The 25,140-nt window shown below is 50.6% G+C and overlaps 1 protein-coding gene across 5 annotated transcripts in view; it reads left to right on the top strand.

Annotated features, from left to right (window-relative positions):
* The window catches only part of OTUD5 (OTU deubiquitinase 5), a 60,527-nt gene extending 43,107 nt beyond the window's left edge, over positions 1-17,420 (top strand). For 2 of the 5 annotated variants that reach the window (XM_053298457.1, XM_053298456.1), the window contains exons 3-9: positions 6,539-6,603; positions 7,351-7,507; positions 7,691-7,839; positions 8,696-8,881; positions 9,369-9,579; positions 11,064-11,177; positions 14,908-17,420. In XM_053298457.1, coding sequence (XP_053154432.1) covers positions 6,539-6,603; positions 7,351-7,507; positions 7,691-7,839; positions 8,696-8,881; positions 9,369-9,579; positions 11,064-11,177; positions 14,908-15,029 — 1,004 coding nt within the window. In that variant the 3' untranslated portion in view covers positions 15,030-17,420. The remainder of the gene's footprint in view (positions 1-6,538; positions 6,604-7,350; positions 7,508-7,690; positions 7,840-8,695; positions 8,882-9,368; positions 9,580-11,063; positions 11,178-14,907) is intronic. The other 3 variants (XM_053298460.1, XM_053298459.1, XM_053298461.1) reach the window with 3 other exon arrangements.
* Positions 17,421-25,140: the final 7,720 nt, after the last annotated feature.

The raw sequence follows: 25,140 nt of genomic DNA, 5'->3' as shown, positions 1-25,140 counted from the left end.
CAGAGCTCCTTTCTGTGCTATGCTGCTGCCCAAACTGCCGCTATGGACGAAAGGACGCGACGTCCTTTGCGTCCATAGCGGCAGTTTGGGCAGCAGCATAGCACAGAGAGGAGCTCTGTTCCTGAGCTCCTCACTTCCACTGTGCAAATAATTTTTTTTTTTCACCCGACTATCGCGGGCTGGAGCGGGTAAGGTGGGCTCGGGCAGCTGGGTGGGCGATAGGCGGGGGCGACGGCCTTCTCATGGGCCCTTTTGGCCCGTAATCAATTGGGGGGAGGAGCGGGGAAGGGGATTTTGGAAAGCTGGGAGGGCGGGTGAGCGGGTGGCGGGAGGACAGGCTTCCCCTGCCGCCTCTTCCCCCCTCAATCACCGGCCGGGCGGTCTCTGGAGGCGCCGCTGCCATCCTCCGCGGCCGGCCCGGGCCCTTCACGGTCGGCTCTGTCCCGCCGGCCTCTGTTGGCCTCCATTCCGTCCCCCGTTTCCCCAGCTTGGTTGCTGTCTTTTCTGGGCGAGGCGGCGGCTCTGCCGCCGCCTCGGCCAGTTTCCCCCGCCAGCGCTTCTCCGGCTTCTTCGGGGCGGCCGCTTGTGGCCATCCAAGATGTCCGCCGGGTGCTGGCGGTCGTGTCTCCCTTGCCCTGTTCTGGGCCTGCGCTTCGCGCAGGCGCAGAACAGGGCAGGGAGGCACGGACACCAAGCGTTTTATTAGAGAGGATAACCAGCACTTTGTATTTCACCTGGAAAAATATCAGCAGCCAATGCAGTTCTTTTAAAACCAGTGTTATGTGGTCCCTTTGTGTTGTCCCGGAGACTAATCTGGCTGCCACATTCTGAACCAATTGTAGTTTCCGGACTATGTACAAAGGCAGCCCCACTTGCCAATAGTTTCCTCTCCCAACTCTGCCCTCAAATCCTTGATGTATCAGGATCAGCAATCTATGACCTTATCTCTCCTTGGCTACATATATATTTCCAAAAAGTAAAACCATCTTACTGCATATATATAGGTCAGTTTTCAAACTGCTGTTTCTTGGTCATTTCTCAACAGATCTGTATGAAAATCAGACAGGTGGTTCCACTTATCACCTCGTTGCTCCATGCCAATGTCAGATGGCCTGGACAGATGGTTTGGGTATTATGACCAATAGAATGTTCAGGACTTCTAATGGTGGAATGCAGTTTTTACAACTTGCCTTAACTGCTGCACAGGCACTGCAATCTCTGGCATAATAAAAGTCCCATAATTGGTAAGCTGGCCCACTGCCGTTCCATCATGTGATCGGAATTGACCATATCATGAGGCAAGGTGAAGCAGCTGTATCGGAAAAGAGTTTTGACACAAAGGCAGCAGATGGACCTGATCCTTGGAGCACAATTCGCTGGGAAGTTGAAGGGAAGCACAACCCCACTGAAATGCTCTTGCGCAACTCCCACGAATTTCACAATGGGGCTTGTTCTTGAATCCTAATTTGGGGCGGGGGCTGATGATGATTGCACCTTTCTCTGGGCATCAAAACAACTTGGCCTAGCCCTGTCTCGGGTTCAGTCACGGTAGTTTCCTCCACACTGGAATGCTCATAAATAACATTGCATCCGGGTCTCCAGTTCCATGGCTATCTGTGAGCTCTCCATTGTTGTTTATTCATTACATTTTCATATGGCCTAAATCAGTGCTCTCTAGATGGTTTACAATCTTTAGATTGGCAATTAATAACTAAGAACAGTTAAAAGGGTTAATACAAAAACAATCAGACACCAAAGGCCTGGTTTAAAAGATGCATTTTTAAAGCCTTCTCAAAAGCCAGCTATGAAGCCAACCCACATATCTCATGTGGTGGTGGGGAGGATATACATTCCAAAGCCCAGATGGGGCTAAACAGGCCTGATCCCGAGTTGCCCCAAATGGGTTGGCAGCAACTGGAGGCAGACCTCCCTGGATGGCCTTAGTAAATGGTGAGGATTATGTAGAAGTTGACATCCTCTTAAGTACCCCAGGCTGAAGCTATCTAGGGCTTTCTAGGCAATAACCAGCACTCGATATTTCACCCAGAAACCTATTGGCACCAGCACAGTGTCTTCAAGATGGAGAAATATGCCCTCTCTGGGTTGCCCCAGAGACCAACCTGGCTGCCAAATGTTGTACGAACTGCTGTTTCTGGGCTAAGCACGAGGGAAGCCCTGCATAGAGTGCATTGCAGTAGTTGAGCCTGGAAGTTACCAGCATGTGCACCACTGTTTCAAGGCCACCCACTTCCATGACTCCCCGGGGGCAGCTTAGAAAGAGCAAGTGCAATGCTCACAGACAATGAAGTCTTTCCAGATACTCAAACTTGAGAAGAATAGGACTGCGGTGGAGGAGGGTAGGTAGAACAGAGGCAGCCTTGAGAAATAAGGAGAGGAGCAGGCACAGGAAAAGGGGAGAGGGAGAAACCATTGCTGCAATGCTTTGAGAAGGGAAAGCGAGTCTGAAGGAGCTGCTGTGGTTGGAGAAGCAGCGGCGGCTCTTGGCCATCCAGAGGTGATGTCCTCGTGTGGCAGGTTGTGGGCTGAGGCTGAGATGGTGGCTTGCTTCAAACCTCATCACCTTGTGACTGAAGTGAGAGATGAGTGGGGACTGCCTAACTCGCGCGCACGTAACCACTGGCTGCCCCAGCTCTCACATATGTTAATCTGAACAGCGTGCCTGGGAAAATGCTTCACACACCTCCCGGCTGTCAGTCTTTTCTCTGGGCTCGACGTAAGCATGGCACCTGAAAGTAATTGTCTGTATCACCTTCTGGTATTGTGTTTTGAAATATTCATGCAGGAGTGACTTAAGAGAACGCTCTAGTTTCCTGCACTTGTAACTAGCCAAAGGCTAGCAGTGAATCCAGCTTATGTCTCAAGGTCAAAGCTGACATTACACTAAAATATGGATCTGCTTGCTTTAAAAAAAAAAAAAGAGCCTTCCTATCGTAGTCCTCCTTCCCTGTAATAGCGCTACCTCATTGTGAAGTGATGATGTACCAAGTTTCTCCTTTCCTTGCCAGCAGCAGTAGTAAATGTTTTGAAGCAGGGGAAACCTGGTATGTTGTGCCGACGTTGCATGGGATGCTGGGATGGATGGCAGAGCTAGAAGTTTCTTTGCCAGCTGCCACTCATTCACTGTCATGCTTTGGTTCTAATTCAGTGGCTGTGGGGTGGAGTGCCAAAGGCTTTGATCCATTCCAGTAGTTGCTCCCCTCCACTGCCAGATATGTTATGCCCGAATGCATCTGCTTTTGCCTCCTACCCTATTAGATCTCATTTGTGTGCATCTGGTACCCAGTCGTCCTCCGAAGTGAGAGGCAGATCTTGCTTCTTGAGAGGCGTGGACGATTGCTCAAGAAGATGCAAACTTCACTCCCCTTGCCCCCCCCCCCCCCCAGGGGCTGCCTATGAGGGTGGGCAACTCTGACACCTGTAGAGGCCAGCTATTCAGCACTTCTCTCAGAACGGCAAACGGTCCAGATGGAGCAGCCTGTCTCTTCTTCAGCTCTTCAACGAGTTGTCCTGTGTGGCTGGCCCAGACTTCGAGTCCTCTTCCTATTCTGGTTAGTAGAGCTGTTGGGCCTTGTGCGCCAGTTTCTGCTACCATGGCCTCCATGGTCAGAAGTACCTGTCGAAAACTCCATGATGAGGATTACTTACGCCTATCCCAGGCGTCTTTTTCTCCCAATCCTACCATAATAACAACAGCTTTGTTGGCCACGCCCATAACAACTTGTTCTCTGGACAAGGTAAAACAAACATAAAAAGCAAGCAAAGCACTTGAAACAAAATAAAAGATAACGAGCTGGGCCGGCCCAGAGCATCTGTGTGCTAGTTCTCCGACTCCAGGATGGTGGTACAGGTGGCAAAAGCTCCTTCTGTGAGCCCTGCTGCCGCCCAAATGACAGGTCGGACGGTTTTTGGCCCATTTCAGGGCACTCCGCATGCGTTTGCAGAGAGCTCCTCTCCCCCAATGGGCCACAAACCGCCCGGCCTGTCATTTGGGCAGCAGCAGGGTTCATGGAATCATTTTTCACCACCATCCTCACCTTGGTCTCCCCTCTCTCCCTGGCTTGGACAGCCACAGCCGCCGCCTCCGGGCCCTCGGAGCGTCTCCACCACCTCAGCAGTGCCCTGATTGGTTTAGCACTGTGAGGGTAGGGATTGCCACGTATGTCCTTAGCGTTTTATATAGTGAGATAGATGATAAAATACCTTTTTTTTGTTTAAAGGAAAAATTAAGTCTTGGTTGAACATAAATATTTTCAACTGGTGTCTAAAAGAACAAAGTGCTGATGCCAGGCAAGCCTCACCGGGGAGCCACCACCGCAAAGGCCCTCTCCCTATTAGTCATCCGACTCACCTCACTTGGCAGGGTATCTGGAGCAGGGCTTCTGAAGAAGATCTCAGAGTCTGGGTAGGGACATATGAGGCAAGGCATGTCCCCAGGTAGCCATGTTGTGGTTCCCCCATGTCATCTTGTCATGGGGCTTTGCAACTGTGAGCCGCCCACGTTTCGTGATGTGGCTTTGCAACTGTGAGCCTGAACTTGCACCAGGAGGTACAGAGCAAACAGGTTATCCTTGAAGTATTGGGAAAACTCCCTGCTGCTTTCCGCAGGCTTTTGGTGTTCATCAGCTGGCTTAATTTGGTTTTGTTTGTGTTCTGGCTGTGGTGGTACAATACGTAGACGATTGCTTCTATAGCTCTGCTTATTCGGTGTGTGTTAGTTTTGCTCCTGTTACATCTTGCAACTTCTACTTCTATATTGTGTCTTTATGGCACTTAATGCATACAAGTGTGTTTAAGCAAATAAAAGAATAAGTGGTCCAGAGGTGCATGTGACTCAGCAGAGTTGGTGGAGCTTCTCTGCCCCTGAACTCCATGCGTTGATTTTCCTGCTTGCTCAGCTCCGCATAAGAGCTGCTGAAAGAGAAACTGCCTTGGACTCCTCTTTCCCAGCCCGTCCTGATTCTTTCCCAACCCAGGAGCTGTGCTCCCTCCAGCCCGGTGTCAGGTATCCGTGCTGGTAGTTAAGCAGCCCTGGGCTGGGGCTCCACCTCCCAGAAGGGGTCTGGCTTGGCTCTCTCCCTCGTTCTTTTGATCTGACGACCCCGGAGTACTAGGTGAGCGTGGGCGGTGCCAAGCAAACTATCTGGTTCTGATTCATTATGCCCAATAAGAATTGAAGTGTGAATCTCGGTTCAGGGCAGGTGACTGTGGCAGCCCTTGAGATTCCCTGTGGTGGGTGCCCGTGCCCTGGCTTGAGTGGTCTTCCCCCAGATAGACACTCTGCATTGAAGAATACTTCCATTGAGTGAACTGTAGCAGCCATTGCACTCATTGAGGAAGCTGCAGCAATATGCATGCGAGCAAATCAAAATCGCAGGAGACTTTGGCACATCTCCATCTCTTATTGCCGATAGCCAGGACTGTGCTCGTTTTTTGTTTTTGTTTTTCATGACTGGTTTTTAACACTGTTGGATTCTGCCCCATTGTCCAGTGAACTTCCCAAAGCTGGCGTCTGGGGTCTTGCCTTGGGAAGAGTTGCACACCTGCAAAGCCTTGCACTGGTGTTGAACAACCAACAGGAGAAGCAACAGCCACCTCCTGCTTTTCAGCACAGCTGCCTGTTTCACTGCTAGCCGGTGTTAGTTTCGTTCGCTGCCTTGTTGTGGCTCAGCTCACCAATAATGAAACTCAGGTTGCAGCCTGAATCATTTTCAATTGCTAGATTACTCAGTTGAGCAGAAATGTGAACTGCAGGGAGCGGGGCGGTGGTGGGGGGGATGAGTGTTGCAGAAAGTAGCACCAGACACAAAACCAGAGGAGGAAGAAACCTGCAGCAAAAGCTCAATTTCCAGGCCCAGCACATTTCCAACTGTAGACCAGCTCAGCAGGGGAAACAGTATGTGAAAGGTTTTTCTGTTGGAATAAATGACTGTGTGGCAAGAGGTCTGGTCCTCTTGGTGTCGAGAACGGTGTGTACAGCAGGCGGAGAGAGTTGCAAAAGGTGCTCCCTGCTCCAGGGCAAGCCCTGGCCATCGGCCAGTCTGCCCTGTAAGGAGATCTCCTTCCAAACCCCAAATATGTAATCAGTCAGGCCCATCAGGGTGATACACAATTCTTTCCAAGTAAATATTTGAGGCTTGGGAGCCACACTTGTTTTTGTCGTCTTTGGGTTTGATATTGGGAAGAAGCTAGAGTCTTTCATGCCATCTTCAGCACTTGTGTCCACTCAGGGAGCAGAACCAGATGCACAGTTTATATCGAAAACTAGGCTTGCCAGCCTTGGACTGACTTCAGTCTCAACCAATGAGACTTCATTCCAAGCCAATGTTTTTGAGGGCTTGCTCTGTAACATTGAACGGGGATTGCTACCTGACTTGGTGTTTGCCTCAGACGGGTCACTTTGCCTGTGAATTCACACCACGTGCGGAAAGTGGGGTTTGTTGGGGCTTCCCTCTTCTTTTTTCAAGAAGCAAGCAGCTGTCGGGTTGATTGATGAGGCTCTCCCATTTCTTTCTTGCAGCTGACCAGGTATATGGTGACCAAGACATGCACGAAGTTGTTAGGAAGCACTGTATGGATTACTTGGTGAGTGAGTGAGGGAGGGTAGGTGGGTTGTTTCTGCTTGTTCTAGGTCTGGCATTTAGGACTGCAGCCACCAAGTTCTCCCTGTCCTGAGAACACAGGCGGCCAACAAAGGCTGAGCACACGTGGGCCCCAGGTAGCATTGAAGCTGGGTCTCTGGCGAACTTCTTCTTCTCCAGCTTTTTCTTCTTGCATTGGTGTTGAAGCACCAGCAGAAGTGACAGCCACCTCCTGTTTTTCAGCACAGCTGCCTGTTTCATTGCTGACTGGTGTCCGTCACAAAGCCCAGAAGCCGCTCTTTCCCCCATCCTCCCTTACAGAGCCCTGCAATGTCTGCTTCAGTTTCCTCTCTCCACTCAAATTCTCTCTGCCCAACTACGAATGTGTCAGTCCTGAGGGGCACTTTCAACATCACCCTAGCCATATGCTAGTGGCTATATTTTCATGTTTCTGTGTGGCTGGGGTAGTGTTGAACGATCCGGTCATGCGGGTGGAGCCATTTAAGTGTAACTATCCCAAATGAGCCTCTGTGGTTGGGTCATTTAAATGTTACTTCCAGTCACGTCGGAACCACTTGCAAAGAGGCCCCCCACCCTTAGCCAGGCTAACACTGCAAAGAAATGGACTCTCCTGAGGGTTCACGTTGCAAGTCCTTTCCTAGAAAGGTTCTTCTCTCTCCTTGCCCTGCTGCTTGCTCCATGTGGGAGTCTTTCTTCATCCTGCTGATCTTGAGGTCCTTCCTCATTGCAGATGAAGAATGCGGATTACTTCTCCAATTACGTGACAGAAGACTTCACCACTTACATCAACCGGAAGCGGAAAAACAACTGTCATGGCAACCACATTGAGATGCAGGCTATGGCAGAGATGTACAACCGACCTGTGGAGGTCTACCAATATGGCACAGGTATGCTGGGGTCCCGATCTCCATATCTGTCCCCTAAGCCTTGTTCCTGCCCACCCTGGGCTGGATATATTGCCCAGCCTCTCATCTGCCCCTATCAAGGCAGATCATTATGTCACACGTGTTTGGGCAAGATACGGGAGACAGTCTATACATTTCACTGAACTGTCACCTTCTTCCTTCCAGAGCCCATCAACACTTTCCATGGCATTCATCAGAATGAGGATGAACCCATCCGGGTTAGCTATCACCGCAACATACATTACAACTCCGTGGTGAACCCCAACAAAGCTACCATTGGGGTGGGACTGGGGCTACCCTCCTTCAAGCCAGGGGTGAGTCTTTTCTGGATGGGTTCTGAGGAAGGGAGGGCTTCTTCGCCTGAGTAAGGGGTTGGGGGCCACTATCCCTTCCCATCCCCACTTCTTGCAGTTGTCTTCTTTTTTCAGGGTACAAACCTGGAGGAACTGGACTGAATTGAATGAGGGACATTCTGGAAATTGGGCGGGGGGTGGGCGGCTGGCAGATGGAGGGGATGGGGAGAGGTGTGGCTTACAAAGAAGTGTGCTGTTGATGCAGCTGGCTGTGCATTTGCTAGAGGAAAGGCATTGTTGGCCTGCATAGAAATGTGTTGCCTTCATAGGGGGAATGGATTGGAGTTAGGCCAACCCATCTGCTTGTCAGCTAGGGGAATCTGTCCAGGGTGCTGGACTGCTGCCTGCCAGTTTCATTGTTACTACCATTGCACTTCAGGTGTGACTATTCTGTGTTTATGGTAGGACTGTTTTGAAGAAGCACAGGGAGATGGGACAGCTTTAGGATGCCTTTCCAAGCCAGCTTTGAAGAAGCTGGAGAAGCACATACATGGTGGCTGCTAGGAAATGGCCACATATTTCCTCCTCCTGGATCGGGCAAAACGGTCATTAGTCCAGGGCTGGTGCACCACATTTGTGATGAAGCAGCCCCTTGCCCTCCTCCCCACCAGGGGGGGGAAGTGAAAGCCTGCCCCCTTCCTAGATGACCATGAGGATGATGCAGGCACTTCTCATTTCATCCCAGCATCTTAAACCACAGTTCAGGGCGTTCTCCTAATCAGTGGGCTTTCTTGCTTCAAGAAAAGGCTCGGGTAGTGGGGCTTGGACTAGGCTTCGTGGTCTTGTGGGCGTGCTGAGTCTCCCCTGTTCCTTGCAGTATGCAGAGCAGTCTTTGATGAAGAATGCAATCAAGACGTCTGAGGAGTCGTGGATCGAGCAGCAGATGCTGGAGGATAAGAAGCGAGCAACTGACTGGGAGGCAACCAACGAGGCCATTGAAGAGCAGGTTGCCAGGGAGTCTTATTTACAGTGGCTGCGTGACCAGGAAAAGCAGGCCAGACAGGTTCCGCTTATTTCCTTAAGGGGAAAGGGGGGGCTGTCAGTTTATCTCGGGGATCCCTGGGAGAGTGACGCAGTGGGCCTCTCCCCTCCCATGGGAAGGGACTCTCACGCCAACTTAGGTCAGGGGAAGTGAGGAGCTAGATCTCTGGCCATAAGTAGCAAGGTGGTCAGCCGCTGGAAGAAATCAGAGTCAGTCTTGTGTGTGCTAGCCCCTGTTAATAGGTTAATCCATTGATTCACTTTGCATGTGAGTCAAGGCAACCGTCCTGAGGTGAGAAGCATGTTTTGTTGGAGGAGGGAGTGCTCCTATGCTTCTTTCAGGATGGTGCTTGCTGCCTGCACAGCTCCTCGACGTCCTTAGACTACGAGAACGGTCTTTAAATATACCACCCAACTGATCAGGGGCACTTGAGTAGTCGACGGATTGATCGGATGGATTAAATGCTTTTGCTCTACTAAACCGCATCCCTCCCGCTGTCTCCCCACAGCCCCGGAAAGCAAGTGCGACTTGCAGCTCTGCCACAGCAGCCTCAGCCAGTGGCTTGGAAGAATGGAGCGGCCGTTCTCCTCGCCAGCGCAGCTCGGCGTCTTCCCCGGAGCACCCGGACCTCCACAACGAGCTGAATGCTGCCAAGCCGCCTTCCCCTGGCAGCACCACCGCCCTCGCCCTGGCCAAACCCCCCTCGCCGTGTGCTCCCGGTGAGTGCCCCTTGGGTCACGGAGAGAAGCGTGTCTGGCAGGGGCCGAGAGGAGCTTATCCTGGGCGGGCTGGGCAAGGGACTTCTCGGGCAGCAGGCAGCAAGACATCACACTGTGGAAGGGGCTTGGGAGCGTCTCCAAGAACATCCAGACCAGACAGCTTTTTTCCTCAGGTGCAGGGCATGCCATTCCAGCCTAGGGCATGCCTACCAGCCATGTGGCTCTGTGCCCATTTGGGCAGACCGTACAACAGGACAGGGTCGTCTGGTTTGACGCTTTTCGAGCGAGGTAATGGTTGCCCTGGATGAGTGTCCAGAAGTCAGACTGCCAGTGCAGTAGGGATAACGCCATCCTTGGAGGCACTATGGTGCTGTTCTGTTCTTAACCCAGTCCTCCAAGGACTGGGGGTGTGGGGTGGGGGCTAAAAAAGAGATGAGAAGAGCCACAGGTGGTTGCCGCAAGGCTGCACCACAGCAGCCTTCCGAAGGGCTGGAGCCTCTCTTCTGTTCTCAGGGGATGCTGGTGGGAAGAGTGGGGTGGATAGAGGTGGGGAGCAGATAAGATTGGAAAGGTGGAACCCAATGGTAGAAAATAAGTCAAATTGTATTCCACTTTTCCAGTTATGTTGCCTAAGGAAGTTCAGAATGCGTCTTTGAAGACATTATGCAATCTCCAAATAAATGATTAACAATCCAATACAGTCAAAAATGACACCTTTTTTAGTCAAGAGACTTTCCCGTAAACTGTGGGTGGTCTCAAAGCTGTGAGTCTGCAGGACTGAAAGCGGAAAGCTTGCCATTTTAAAACAAGGAAGAACAACACATGCTGAGAAGCCCAAAGGCATAAAATGCGTTTTAACTTAGCACTGAATCTGGAAAGCAGAATTGCCCGGCAAGTCTCCTGGGGAGGCTGCTTGGCTGTTGAGGTGCCACCACAGAGAAGGCCCTGCTCCATACTCTTGCCAATTTTGCCTCCTTACGTGCCACGCAACAAGGTGATCTAAGGAGTCAGCTGAGCTAGAGGGGAAGGTGTATTTCTGCACTGCCCATCTTAAAGAACTTTGGCACCATTCTGTGTTTTCTTGGCTGGATATTGGAAATGCCTATGGGAGGATTCAAATTTCTCTCTGCTGTGCTGGGAATTTCAGTCTACCTTAGATGGAAATTCCTATCACAGCAGAGAGAAATGAATGCTCAGATTCTTGAGAATCTGTTTTGGCCATGTCTGCGAATGAAATTTAGCCAGTTCTAATAGTCTTAGCTTCTGCTAAGAACCCTGGAAATGGTTTATATGAAGGGGATGAGGATCTCTGATTCTCAGTAAACCACCACCCCCCTGCAACAAATACTGCATTCTTTTAAAGGAAGCTGTGAAGGTTTAGACTGGTTTGCAGATGGTCCTGTGACAAATCCTGAAAGCTGACTTCACCTGAACATCTTCTGGCACAGCTAACTCTTCCACCCTAAATCTCCCCATCCACCCAGGTACAAGCAGCCAGCTTTCGGCAGGTGGTGGCCGAGCAACCCCTCCCTTAGTGTCATTGTATCCAGCCCTAGAGTGTCGGGCAATCATGCAACAGATGTCGCCCACGGCATTTGGTAAGTGCCCTTCCTTGGGCAAAGCAGCCAAGCCAGGAGGGCAGTTTGGGAGTCCTGGCTTCAGGCTTTCAACCGTTCAGAACTGCATCCCGCTCTCGTCCTCTCAGGCCTCTTTATGTTAGAACAAGAGCCTCTGTAGGTTTTTTTTTGTTTTGCATAGAATCCCAAACTCCACTGCTGATCTGAACAGTTCGGTGCTTCTAGTTTGTATTCCAGGTTGGGGGAGGAGAGAGAGCTCAGAACTAGGGATTTTAGGGAGCTAGGGAGAGGTCGTCGGGAGGTTTGGACTGAAGTGTCATCAATATGCAGATGAGACTCAGCCCGACTTCTCTCTGACATCAGATCCCAGGGAAGCAGTGGGTGTACTGAACCAGGGATTGGAGGTGGTGATGCAGACAGTGTGGGCTAGCAAACTGAGGTTAAATCCAGACAAGACAGAGGTGCTATTGGTCAGAAGAAAAGCCAGTCGGGAAAGAGTGATCAAAGCTGATCTGGATGGGGTTGTCCTCCCCTGGAAAGAGCAAGTGTACAGCTTGGGGTTGCTGCTGGACCCAGCCCTGCTTTTGGATGCTCAAGTGGAGGCTGTAGCCAGGGATGCCTTTGCACAGCTTCTTGAGAAAGCTAGTGCGTCAGCTTTCTCGAGAAGGCAGATCTGGCTACAGTTACCCATGCCTTAGTCATGTCATGGCTGGATTACTACAATGTGTTTTACATCAGGCTGCCCTTGAAGAATATTCAGAAACTTACGTTGGTGCAGAATGCAGCTGCCAGGGTTCTCTCTGGAACTGCTTGCTCAGAGCATATTACACCTATTTTGGAAGAGCTACACTGGCTGCCAATTTGTTTCTGGATCCAATTCAAGGTGCTGGTTATTACCTTTAAATCCCTTAACAGTTTGGGCCCTGGATACCTGAAGGATCACTTGCTCCCAAGGGTTTCTGCCCACCAGACAAGATTGTTGGAGAGGCCTTTGCTCTGTGTGCAGACATGGAGAGGCTAAATTGTTGTGCACGCGGGACAGGGTCTTCTCTGTTGTTGCCCCCAGGCACTGGAATGCCATCCCAGTGATGTCTGACATCTGTGGCTGCTTTTTGTTTTTGGGGGAAAACTAAAGACCTCTTTATTAGTTCAGGCTTTTAACCCTCAGGGGCTGCCAGGTTTCGCAGCCCTCCTGCTTCTGTTAATCTTTTTTTATGGTTGTGATTTTTTGGAGTGTGATGATTTTTATTGTTTAACTGATTTAAAACTGAAGGTTTTAAGTGTGGTTTTTATGGAGTTTTATTGTATTTTAACTTTTTTTAAACTGCCTTGGGATGCCTTATGAAAGGTGGTATAGCAACTGAAGGAATAATCAAAATTTTAAAAACCTAGCTTAACTTGTGCAGAGCATCTGCATGCTAGTATTTGATTGCTTCCCTCACCCCCTGCCACAGCCCCCCTCACCTCAGAGATCTCTCCACCTTCACCTGAGCCACACTCCTCCTCTTCCATCCCATTGCTTCCATCCCCCTCGCCCCTCTTGGTTGCGGCTGCAGCATTGTAGGCCTATTGGCCAAGATGCAGCCCCCTGTCCCCAGAGATCTCCTCATCCGAGCCCTGCTCCTGCTTCTCCCCACAGGAGTAGCAGCAGTTGACCGGGCCCTTCTTCGCTGCCACCACTGCCATGACCACTCATTCCCCTCAGGCCGCTGACAAGCCCTGGCCTGTCCCTTGCCTGCCTGCCTGCCTCCACCAATGGCCTTGGTCACCCCAAACAGCAGCAGTGGTTGACTGGGCCCTTCCTTGCTGGCACCACCATGGCCACTCATTCCCCTCAGGCAAATGACAGGCTCAGGTCCATTCCACGCCCTTCTTTCTCTCTTCCCCTCCCTTTTTCTCTCTTTCTCTCTCTCCTCCACTCACTCTTCCCCTGTCTTTCTGTCACTCACTCACTCCCCCTCCCCTCTCTCTCTGAGTTAACAGATCTTGTTTCCTCATCTAATTCACACAACAGTAGCCTCCTTCTCCTGAAGGGGCTCTTTCCTCCCTCACGACCCCTCTCTTCACAGACTCCTGCCCACTATCCTTTTATATATAGATAGATTCCTCTCCTCTACAGTCAAGAACATCTTCCAACCAGTAGCAGTTGCATTCCAACTGACCTTAACCATCACAGGCTCCTCCTCCCTATCTGCATATGGAATCCCCCCTGCCCAATCACCATGATGCCACAGGCTCCTCCCCCTATCTGCATATGGAATCCCCGCTGCCCAATCACCACATTGCTTCTGCTCGTGAACTCTCACGAGAGCTGCCACACACGAGATTAGCCACCGGTATGCCTTAGAGAATTATGTAGATAGATTTAACCTTGAAGGAGAATAGAAAAGACGTGAAAGAAGAGTCTGCAAGGGCAGGGATCAGCCATCTTGAGGGAATGGGAACACCTGACCACTGGAAACACACACACATACACACGTCTCCTCTCATTTCAGTGTTTTCATCTGCCCAACACAGTTTTTACCAGAATAATATGCTTTTAAACTTGCTTTACAAGGGAAGCTGTAATTCTCAAGACTCCACATAAATAGCTGAATTCCACAATAGATGCCACATTTGTTACATGGCATGATTATAGCCATGTGGCTTTCCAGGACAACAGATTTTTAACCTCTTGCAGCCTCTCTCAGAGGTGGATTGACCACCTCATGTGGAAGAAATTACTTATGGCCCAAGCCAAGATGCACTTTGCCTAATTCAGAGATGGTTGCTAGATCTGAAGGTTCGGCAAGGGTGAAGAAGAAAGAAAAGTGACTCTGGGCCAGTCACTTATCTCTCAGTCTACCTTACCTCATAGCGTTGTTAAGAGGATAAACATAACCATGTCCAGTGCTCTGATCTCTTTGGAGGAAGAGCAGGATATAAATGTAAAAAATAAAAAGTGGTGTGAGAAGGAATTGTGGATATGTCTTGTGGGGAGAGCAGAAACCAATTCTAAATTTAGGACCTTAATTATGCAGACTGTGTTCTGAATTCCTTTGGAAAGGAGAGCTGGTCTTGTGGTAGCAAGCATGACTTGTCCCCATAGCTAAGCAGGGTCTGCCCTGGTTGCATCTGAATGGGAGACTTGAGGTGTGAGCACTGCAAGATATTCCCCTCAGGGGATGAAGCCACTCTGGGAAGAGCAGAAGGTTCCAAGTTCCCTCCCTGGCTTCTCCAAGATAGGGCTGAGAGAGATTCCTGCCTGCAAGCTTGGAGAAGCCGTTGCCAGTCTGTGAAGACAATACTGAGCTAGATAGACCAATGGTCTGACTCAGTATATGGCAGTTTCCTATGTTCCTAATTCCGATCTGCAAACTTCCATTCCAAAATGGGTAATTCAATTTGGGATGGAATGCACCCATTTGTTCCATTTTCTTTCCTGGGTTAGGTGCCAGACTGCAAATACCAGTTCTGAAATGGATATATTCAAAGCTTTGACTCTGGCATTTCTTCATCTGGATGAAACCTAGTTTCACGTCTCTTTGTGTGGGTCTTGTAGTCAATGTTGAGGGAGCTGATGTGAAGGCAGCCATATTGCCATCCCATTTAGAGCTCGGGAATACTAGTGGTGGAGTGGCATGGGCAGCATGTGGAATTAGGCCAGCAAAGAGGAAAGCGGTGTGGGTGGTGGGGAGAGCCTGGCTAAAATCAGAGTAGAGGGATCAATGGCTCGATCAATGACCACTCCCTCCCCCTTTTCCTCCACTAGGCCTGAGTGACTGGGATGACGACGAGATCCTGGCTTCAGTGCTGGCAGTGTCGCAACAGGAGTACTTGGAAAGCATGAAAAAGAGTGCCCTGCACAGAGACAGTGGTTCCGACAAGAGTTGATAACTCGCTTATGGCCCCGGTGCTCACCTGACACCCCTTAGGTGCATGTTTTGGCAGGAAGGATGATAATACCTGGGACCCCTCCCCTCCTCCACTGCTGCTGATCACCACTCCTTTGGCTGCCCTGGGCTCCCCATTTTGCTCTCTGCGTCCGACCCCTGGTGTGTTGGGAGAGGAGCAAGAGAGGGACAGGACCTTCTCTACAAGGAGCTGGAACACGCACAAACTGGGGCATGCTGGGCTTCCCCCTTCATCAGCCGTTCCTTCATTATTAAAAGAAATAATTGATCTGGTCCTAAGTGAGGCCTCCCCGCTTTGGGATTGGAGAGGGGAGGGGAGAGTTGGGGTATGGGGAGGTGGAAGAAGGTTGGCTGGAGGGCAGCCGAGAGACGCTTGGCTTCTGCTGCAGGAGCTGAGGGCAGCTGTGGGGCCTGCTGCCTCTTCTTCTGGACGCTGGGACATAGACATGGGGAAAGGGCTGGCAGGGTGCTGCCTCCTGCTTTTTACACTCGAGTCCTTCCTCCGAGTGGACGGGGGATTTCCGGGCCCTGCCCCTGCAGCCATTGACATGACTCCGCCCTCCTTGCCAAGGAACAGCTCTGCCTCTGCTCTGCAGTCAGTAGTGCCACCTGAACTGCTGGGTTGTCTTCCTCCATGCAGTAGCCGCTCGGTCCCTTTCCATCTGCGTGCGATTCCCTGTGGGTTCCCTGGTGGCCCCTGACCTTTCCAGCTCTGTGCTCTCCCTGGTACCATAACTGTGGTTGTTGGCCTTTTCTCTCTCTCACTCACTCTCTCTCTCTCCTGCTGCTGCTGCTGCTGCTGCCGCTGCCTCTCCTGTTCTCCCTGTGCCTTTGAGCAAGGGGAGACTACTCGCTCTTCACTCTCAGTAGGTCAGGAATGGGTCTGAGCGTTAGTAGCTTAATGCCAAGATGCTCTTGGTAACAGAATGGACGCTGACAAAGATTGAAAGATGGAGACTGCCACGACAGTGGTGGGAAGGTGCCCTGTTCTCTCTGTGCAAAAGTATCCCCTGAAGCTCATAGTTTGGGGTCAGTTCCCACATGGGCACATGTCCTCCTGGACTCTGGACTGCTGGCTTGTTTGGGGATCACTTCTAGAACGGGTCTCTGGCAACCGTACCTCTTTCAGGTGTGGTTTCCTCACGACTGCTGGGGTTTTAAACTACCTATTGTGGCCATTCTTACTCTCCAAGCCAAGACCTGGATGAGCCGTTCTGGCTGCCCCTTTCACCATAAGGGCAACTGCACCAGAGTGCTCAGCTACTGCATCTTCGTGCGGAGTCTAAAATCTCGGAAGGGATGGGATTTGCTCAAGTTCCTTCCCCTAACATTGCTTTCTGAGGCTCCAAAGAGGCATCTTGGGAAAGGATGGAGGGGCCAGTCTGCTGTTTTAGGGAAACTGGTCCAGGAGATTCCATAGAAGACATGTTTTGAAATGGTATTTGGTCACTGAGATAAAGTACAGGCAGAGTTGATCTCCTGAACTACACTTTCTCTCTCCTCCTCCCACCCCTCCCCAGGGACCAGTGAGCATGCACTTATGGTCCATGAGAACATTTTTTAAAAATCAAGATTTTTCTTTGAACTGCAGGTTTGTATGCTTTCTAGTTCCCAGGAAACTGTGCCTCTGATGGCTGGCAGTCGTCCTTCAGCCTTTTGTCACTTCCCCATGAGCCCCTAATGGTCAGCTTCTTTGCTCACCCAAGAGTGTGGAAACGTTGCCACTGGTTTTCATCCGTTTGGAATCTAAAGCTATATATGGGACACCTTCAGAAGTGCCCTATGACCCACCCAGGTGTGGGCTTTCTGCCAGATGGAAATCAACATTCCTTGCTTAGGAATGCCAAATTCTGCAACGGTGGTATAAGAAAAAAAAATCATGTAAATATTACTTTGTTTGATCTAGTAAAGCAATCAAATAGATTTGAGATATATTAAATTGAGGATGCACACACTCTACATCATTGGTAACCATTCCTTTGACTTATCCCTCTTGTGCTGTTACAAGTGGAGGGAGACAACTTGTGGAGAAGGGTGTGGGGGAGAGATGATAACGGGAGGGGGGACCTACTGGAAACTACCAGGGCCTTTGAACAGGGTGGAAGAGGAATCACTTTGGCAACCTGAAGTGTGGTCCGTGCCTTTTGCCTTTTAAGATATCTGCTGCTAGGAGGGCTGCCAACTTGTGTTTTTGTGTTTTTTAAAAAAATGAATCTCTCAGGAGTCTTGAGTTCTATGTATGAAACTAGTTTTTGACAGCTGCTATGCAGTTAGCCCTTCTCTGCACACACAGCATTAGTTTGTGTTGCAGGCAGGGTGCGTGTGAAGAGAGACAAGTTGTACAAATATACACAAAGACTGGTTGATTTGATCTCGGCCTCATTCCTCACCTGCCCTCTGTCACTTTATCTCCACTGTCGGCTGCTCTTCTAGTGATATTCTGAAGGGTTCTTTGACCCATCATTCATGGAATTGCTGCCCTACAAGCTCTAGGGGAGCAAGGGCTTTAATTAACATGTTGCACAATGGCCAGTTTTGGGGAGGGAGGTAATTGAATTCAGTCAGGAATGAGCATTGGTCTCACTACCAATATAAGGGTTAGAGGTAGGGGTATCATCCATCTCTCTCTCTCTCTCTCTCTCACGCAATCATTTATTGGCCAGTCCATTGGGGAGACTATTGTAGTCCCACTTTCTAGAAAGTGTTGCTAGGCTACAGGCCCCCAGGAGTTTTCTGGAGCCCCTATCCATTGCTGTCCTTTCCCCCCATATAGCAGGAGTTCTCAAATGTAGGCTCCCCAGGCCAGATGATGTTGGACTACAACTCCCTGCCCTATGCCAGGCTTGAAGCAGCATCCATGGTCAACCAAATGGTCAACCCCCCACCCTCAGGCCTCCTCTGCACTGCTTGGAGTGTTTACGTTTGCACTTGCTCCACCGCCATGGCTGAAGCAAAGGCCTTTGAGGTGTGGAGCCCTTCCAGGTAGGTAAGGAGAATGGCACGGCAGTAGCTAGGTCGGAGAGAGCAGCCTAGTCAGCACATTCAAAGGTTCAGGGCTAACTCACCCTGTTGTTTTCAGATAACCCAGGAACACGTGCTGCAGTTGCAGAGCAGCCACACCCCTTTTGTCCTCCAGAACCCAGTGTGGGCCAGAACATGGGTGATCTGTATCCAACCCGGGCTGCGCAACTGATGCTGACCACTGTGGCTGAGGATGACCGTATTTCGCACATACCGTTTGCTTAGAGCGGTGCCAAGGGCCCTGGGGCTCCTCCTAGCATCCCTTCGCTCCTGCCGCGTCCTCCCTTCCCCTGCCACTCTTCCAGTGCCCAGCAGCCTTCCCAGAGCAGCTCTTTGCCATGCCAGTGGCCTCATGGTTGCCTTTTCAGTTGTGCAGCAGCCCTGGCAGGTTCCTACCATCAGCAGCCCTTCATGTCTGCATGCTTGGCCTGGGGGGTGGGGGTGGGGGCTCGGCTGGCAGGGTGTCCCATCCAAAGGATTAGAGTGAGCCTTTTCACTCGGCATGAAAACGAATCCGTTGAAATGTAACACCCCCCCCCAAGCGAGAGTTATTTCAGTGGTGGGGTGGGTTCTGACATGGACAAAAGCTGCAGGAGCTGGATCCAGCGCAACGTGACACATGCCGTTGTGCACGAGTGTGACTGGACAAGTGCAAAAATTGGGCGAGTGCAGTGGAGCAATGGGGGCCAGGGTGTCATGGCTGCCCTGCTGCACAACGTTTGCTCACCTTTTGCACTTGGGCCACAGGTGACATTAGCGGGCGCTTTGAGGCTTTTATCAGGGCAAACCAAAAACACAATTCAACGTTTTGCAATGTTTTACAGAATAGAGTTTACAAATTCCACAGATTAGAAGAATTATAATTCCCGTTTGACATTTAAGAAATTGACCCTTGACGTATTTCCAGTTTTGACTCCAAGGATCCTTAATGGACTTTTATCTTTTCTTTCCTGTATTACCTATTAATGTACACATTTGAAAACAAAGAAATAGAGAGAATTTAAACCAACTTGGTTAATTTGTCCCACCAGTCACCGAACATCTACTTTCTTTCAAGCGATGTGGGGAGGGATCCCGTCCATTCATCCATCCATTTCCATCGGGATACCTATCTGTAATAAGGTGTGTTTTCTTTTTCAAACCCTGCCAACTCTTTGACCTTCTAGATAAACATGACTGAGCTCTTAGTATCAAACTTTCCCTTTTCACTACTTATCTCCCCCCGCATTCCATTTCCTTAGACCTCTGAAAAAATATAGCCAGTAGTACAAAAATGTTTATAATTCTCATCACAGACCAAGCTGTCTTCCATCTGCTGCATTCCCCTTCCTACTTACACAAGTATTTACATACCGCTTTTCAACAAAAGTTCCCAAAGCGGTTTACATTGAGAAAAATAAATAAAATGACTCCCAGTCCCCAGAGGGCTCACAGTCTAAAAAGAAACATGATAGACACCAGCAACAGCCACTGGAAGGATGCTGTGCTGGGGATGGATGGGGCCAGTTGCTCTTCCCCTGCTCAATAAAGAGAACCACCACTTTAAAAGGTGTGTCTGTCTCTTTGCTCAGTTAGCCTTACTCAGTTGTTAATGTTTGCACATTGTATGTTGGCTCGTAACATCACTTTTGGCAAGCAGGGCAGCAGCGATACAGGAAGATGCTGAAAGGCATCATCTCATGCTGCGTGGGAGGAGGCAATGGTAAACCCCTCCTGTATTCTACCAAAAGGAAACCATAGGGCTCTGTGGACACCAGGAGTCAAAATCGACTTGGCCGCACAGTTTACCTTTCCTTTAGACATTAAAAAAAAAAAACAACACCTTCACTTTCCTGAAAATGCTTCCAATTCTTCCAGCGTTTCAGCTGCAGTTGTTATGCCAGCCTTCTGGTTCGAGCATGAAATTTAATCCTAGTATTTTCACTTATTTTGGCACTTCTGGCGTCCCATTCCCATCTTCTGGCTCTAAGCCTGCCACCTCTATTCTGAAACCGAGATGGCATTTAATCTTTTTGCTTTTCTTTGTGTTGTTAACCACTCCGGGTGCCGGTCTATACGCACTCATGCTAACAGCAATCGCTTCCTCCCTTTCTGTACCGTTGGAGAAAAAATAAACATCATGGGCAAGTGCAACCCACATTGGGAGGGTGGCCCGTGAGGCTCAGCCCCCGCCCCCCATGAATGGCTCAGGGCCCTGAATCTCCGCAGCCCCTTCCTTCTTGAATGGGGTGGGTGGTCACCTCTGCAGCTGCTGCTCCAGCACCAATGGTCACTTCTCGTCTTTGTCTCTAAAGGGGGCTGTGCTGCAGTGGGGACAAAGCAGACGCTTTAACCCCCAATACAGCATCTGTTCCCTCCAGTTTCCCTTTGGGGAGCAGTCTGGTCAGGGGCATCGCCACCATTGGGTGAACGGGTGCAAATCATATGAACTGGGGGGGGCTCCTGGAGGGCCACGTTTGCTGCCTCCAATGTTGCCCACCCCTACTGCTGGGCTTGTGTGGAGCCATCTGAGGGGTCGGCAGGCAAGATCCCCTTTGGAAGGGTCAGCAAGGGTCAGTCCCCTCCAGTGGCAGCTGGCACTTGGGGCAGCCAGCAAAGTGGAGGATGCTGGACAACCAGAAAAAAAGGACAATCCAGCCGAGCAGCACAGCAGGAAACAACCGCCCCACCCACCCACCCCCAAGAAGCAATGAATGAAGGAGAGGCAGGGTGCTCTGGGTTTTGCACACGAGCCACCTTCAACCTGGCTACAGCATTGAGTCAGATGTAATTAGTGGGGGTGGGGTGGATTGTGTTTAATTAAGCAAAAGGGGAGCTGTGGCCCCAGGCTGTGGATCTTTTGAGTACCCAGCCAGCAACCCTGCCTTGCATAACAACCCTCTTGCAGAACTGCACAAACGTTCTGTCCCACCTAGCATGTAATGTTGAGCAGTCTGTCGGCTAGAGAACATTCTGCGCCCCACTCTGCTCCTCTCAGAGTTGCAAAAGGGCTTCTGCCACCCTGTGTCCAGTCCTGGTTGCTCCATCTCTCAAAGTATATCCTGGAGCTCGAAAAGGGCAGCCAGAATGATCAGAGACGAAGCACCTGGCATGTGCAGAAAGGCTGAAGCCCTGGGAGCTTTAGTTTTTCGCAGGGGAGAGAAAGTAGGACATATAGAGCAAGGGTGGCCAAAACGTGGCCCTCCAACTGTGGGGATGATACGCTCCTTTCGTCCCCGATGTAGATCAGCTGGGGATGATGGGAGTTGTAGTCCAGCAACAGCTAGGGAGCCACAGCAGGTTGGCCACCTCTGTGCCGGAACTTTATAAAGTTATGCCAGGTATGGGCAACATACGTTGAGACAAGTTATTCTTCTTCAGAATACTAGAACTAGGAGCCGGCCAATGAGGTGGGGAAAGGCAGCCTTTTTGAAAAGGGACGGAAATGTAACCAACAACAAGATGTTGCCACGCCCCGAAAGCAGTAACACCTACTTTGTCCAGGATCAAATTAAATATTAGCAGGGTGCAGCCCAGAGCCTTCACTAATCCTCGTTTACCTGGCCCCATTCCTGGCATGAACCGCAAAGCCAAGAATGATGCTTTGGGATTGGAAGAGAGCCATTCGCTCCTTCAGTTTCAGTTGTCTACAAAAGGGCCGTAAAAAACAACAAGAAGAAACCAAAACCCAGCTTCACTAAGCTAAAGGAGGCAGAGTAGTCCTCATTCATATCCAGCCAAGTGATCGTCATGAACTGATGTGTTCTCTAAGGCAGGCTGTGTATCTAGTGCAGCGTATTCCTGTGGCTCCATCACCGGCTTGGGCTCCCTGCTTTGCAGCTCCTCATCCTTGCCCGGTGACTAATTTTCATACATGACACACCTGGTGGTACCCAGCTTGGCTTTGGGCTGCATGGAGATTACCTTGGCTCAGAGGTGTCCTGTGTTTAAGAAGACCAAGTATTCAACAGCCCTGGTTGGGGGCCATTGCTCTTTGGCAGAGCACACGCTGTGCATGCAGGAGGTTCGATCCCTAGCACCCCCACGTAAGGCAAGAAAAGAGTCCTGCCTGGAACCCTGGAGACAGTTGCTGCCAGCCAGAGTAGACGATGCTGAGCAAGACTGACCACTGCCCTGGCTCTCTTATCAGGAAGCATAGTTTAGCCAAAATGTCGTGACAGTGGAAAGCTTGCCTTGCAGGAGCGAGCATGAACGGTCTCCTTTGCTAAGTAGGTCTCCCTTGGTATGAATTTGGATGGGTGACTATGGCACATGCGAGTACGGTCTGCTGTAAGATATCCCCCCTTGGAGATTGGGCCAGAGCTCAGTGGCAGAGCATGTGCTTTGCCTGCCGAAGGCCCCATGCAAAAAGTCCCCTGGCATCTCCAGGGAGGGCTGGGAAAGATTCCTGCCTGAAACCTTGGAGAAGCTGCTGCCAGTCAGCCCAGGCCTACTCAACTCCCCCCCCCCCATGTTTTTGGACTACAACTCCCATAATTCCCAGCAGCAGTGGCAAATAGCCAGGGATTCTGGGAGTTGTAGGCCAACATCTGCAGGAGGAGGGCCGCAGTTGAGCAGGCCTAGACCATACTAGATGGAGGAGGCGGTGGTGTCGCCAGTGCCCCAATGGAGTAAGGGTGACCTTGTCTCGGTGGAGCAGAAGAATGCCATGGTGGGGGCCATGGACAGCGGACAGCGGTGGGCTGGCAGCTGTCAAGGCAGGAGCCCAGCACTTCCTACCCCGGCCCCCCTCCCCTCAGCCCCATCCGAGGCAACCATCTCACCCCGCCTCAGAAGGGCTGCCCTTGGGTAGGCTGGTCCAGTTCTGTGTGCAAGCAAAGGCCATTGTCTATGGGTCCCAACGCTGTGCGAGAGGAGTGCAGACAGAAGGGGGATACTTTTTTTTTTTTTTTTTAATGAGGTTTTCAACTTGGCAGGATAGGAAACAGGAAGCTCCTGACACGCAATGCTTGGGTGAAATGAATAGTGACGCAATAATCTAAACAAAGAAGAGGCTTATACCAAAGATAGGCTGCATGCGGTGCGGGGGGGGGGGGGGGGGATAGGGGGAAATCCCAGCAGTGGAAGCCCAGGCTGTGGTAACAGGGGACTGGGTGGAGTCTTTGATAAGCTGTTTGGACTAGAACTGGGGCCCGGGTTCCACTCCACACCAGCAGAAAGAGCCAGAAGTCAAGCCAGTTCTCCTTCCTCGACTTCTTTTTTGGACGTTTACTGAGCAAATAATTCCCAGTAGAGCAAGTTCCAGAGGCCAAGCATGTCCTGCCCGGACTCCTTTTCCTGGGGTGGAGATGGAAGGCATGAGGAAAAGGTATGGGAAGCAACGGGCCCGCTTCTTTGCATGGGTCCTGATGCAAAGCCAGTCTGACTGGCTCCTTTGGAATGGAGTGGCTCAGCACGGCAGGGGCAGGCAAGCAGCCCAGCCTGCAGGACAAGTTTCCGGCTCTGAGTGATCCCGTGCTTCGTACAGCTCAGCATTGCTGTGGCTGCTGCAACCTGTCCTCTTACTCAGAGGAGTGTGCTGCTCTTTTAGGAAGCGCCTCCCTCGGATTGCCTCATCCGCCAAATTCCCTGCCACAGTCCTTACCGAATCCTCAGGTTTCCTTCATGCTCCCAGGCTGAGCATGCCCAGGGTGATCCTTTCATGAGGCAAGATGAGGCAATGGTCTCCGGTGGCAGATTGCTGGAGCGCCACCAGGATGGCGAGAGGCCCCTTGCCCTCACCTTTGGAGCAGCTCTTTGGGACCAAGCTGATCCTTGCAAACTTTGTGTCCCTACAGCTGTAGCAAATTTGGTTCAAATTGGTTAACCCAAAGCAAATTTACTTTACAAGTTAGCCCACTTGTGCCTCAAAGGTTTACACATCCGCCATCTTGGATCAGGGTGGATGGCATCATCACAAACTACGCCATTGAAGTGTCCCCTATGTGTCCTTACAACTGTACCCGAATTGGTTCATAATGGTCCAGACATTGCGAAGTTGGGGGGGGGACGGGGACACACACACAGAATGCTGGTGATCTCATAAGCCTACTGGAAAATAGGCTAAAAACATTACAGAGGGAAGGGGGAAAGAGAATGAATAGAGAAATTAAGAGAAAGAGACAGAGGGAAGAAAGGATAGGGAAATAGGAGAAAGGGGGGGAGGGGAATGCATTGCAAAGAACAGATGAAATTTATCTTCCTTCCCAAACGATCGTTGAGGATGGAGACATTTTTCCTCATCTATAACTCTGTCCCTTATTAAACTCCATATTCCCAACTGCACATGTTTTCCCACTGCACAAAATGTGCCCAGATGCACATTAGCCAGGGCTGCTCAACTTACGGCCCTCCTGCAGACGTTGGCCTGCAACTCCCATAATTCCTGGCTATTGACTGCTGTGGCTGGGGATTCTAGGAGTTGTATTCCAAAAACCGCTGTGGGTGTGGGGGCGAAACTGAGTAGGCCTGGAATAAACTCTGACCTCTGGCATCACAATACTTTGAGCCCCTGAGCATGCGCTCACGCATTCCATGGTTGAAAGCTGGGGCACACGTGTGTTCAAGCAAGAGTATTCCCATTCTCGCACCCAGGATCGCTCCCCGAGCCACTCTTTTCTTCAATACAAGGCAGAGTGCTCAAGGTGGTTCTGTGCACACGGTCTTCTTTTCCTCTGCAATGGTTTGCCCCCAAAGGCGCCACTGTAGCCAATGTCTTGATTTATTTTGAAATGGAGATCCTGTCACTGACTCGAGGCAGCCAATGAAAAGAACAATCGACCATCAGAACAGAACAATGATAAAACCCTGTCCACATAACAAAATGTTGTTTGAGAGTGGGGATTCCATAGAGCACCTTCAGGGCTCCACAGCAGCTTTGGAGAGGATTTTGGGGCAGGCAAATGGAGGGAGCAAAAGGATTAAACACTTGATGCCTCCACTGCCTTGAGCTGGACTGGACCCCTACAAGGCTACTACCTTAAAGTAAAAATAAACCCCTTACTAGACAGTCACCCCATTAAACGGGAGGTCAGGAAATTTAGGACCGACAAGAGGAAGTACTTTTTCAAACAGCACATAATTATTCTATG

Source organism: Hemicordylus capensis, chromosome 2 (genome assembly GCF_027244095.1).
Source record: "Hemicordylus capensis ecotype Gifberg chromosome 2, rHemCap1.1.pri, whole genome shotgun sequence".
NCBI classification, from domain to species: domain Eukaryota; kingdom Metazoa; phylum Chordata; class Lepidosauria; order Squamata; family Cordylidae; genus Hemicordylus; species Hemicordylus capensis.
This window is presented reverse-complemented; position numbering and strand designations above follow the sequence as displayed.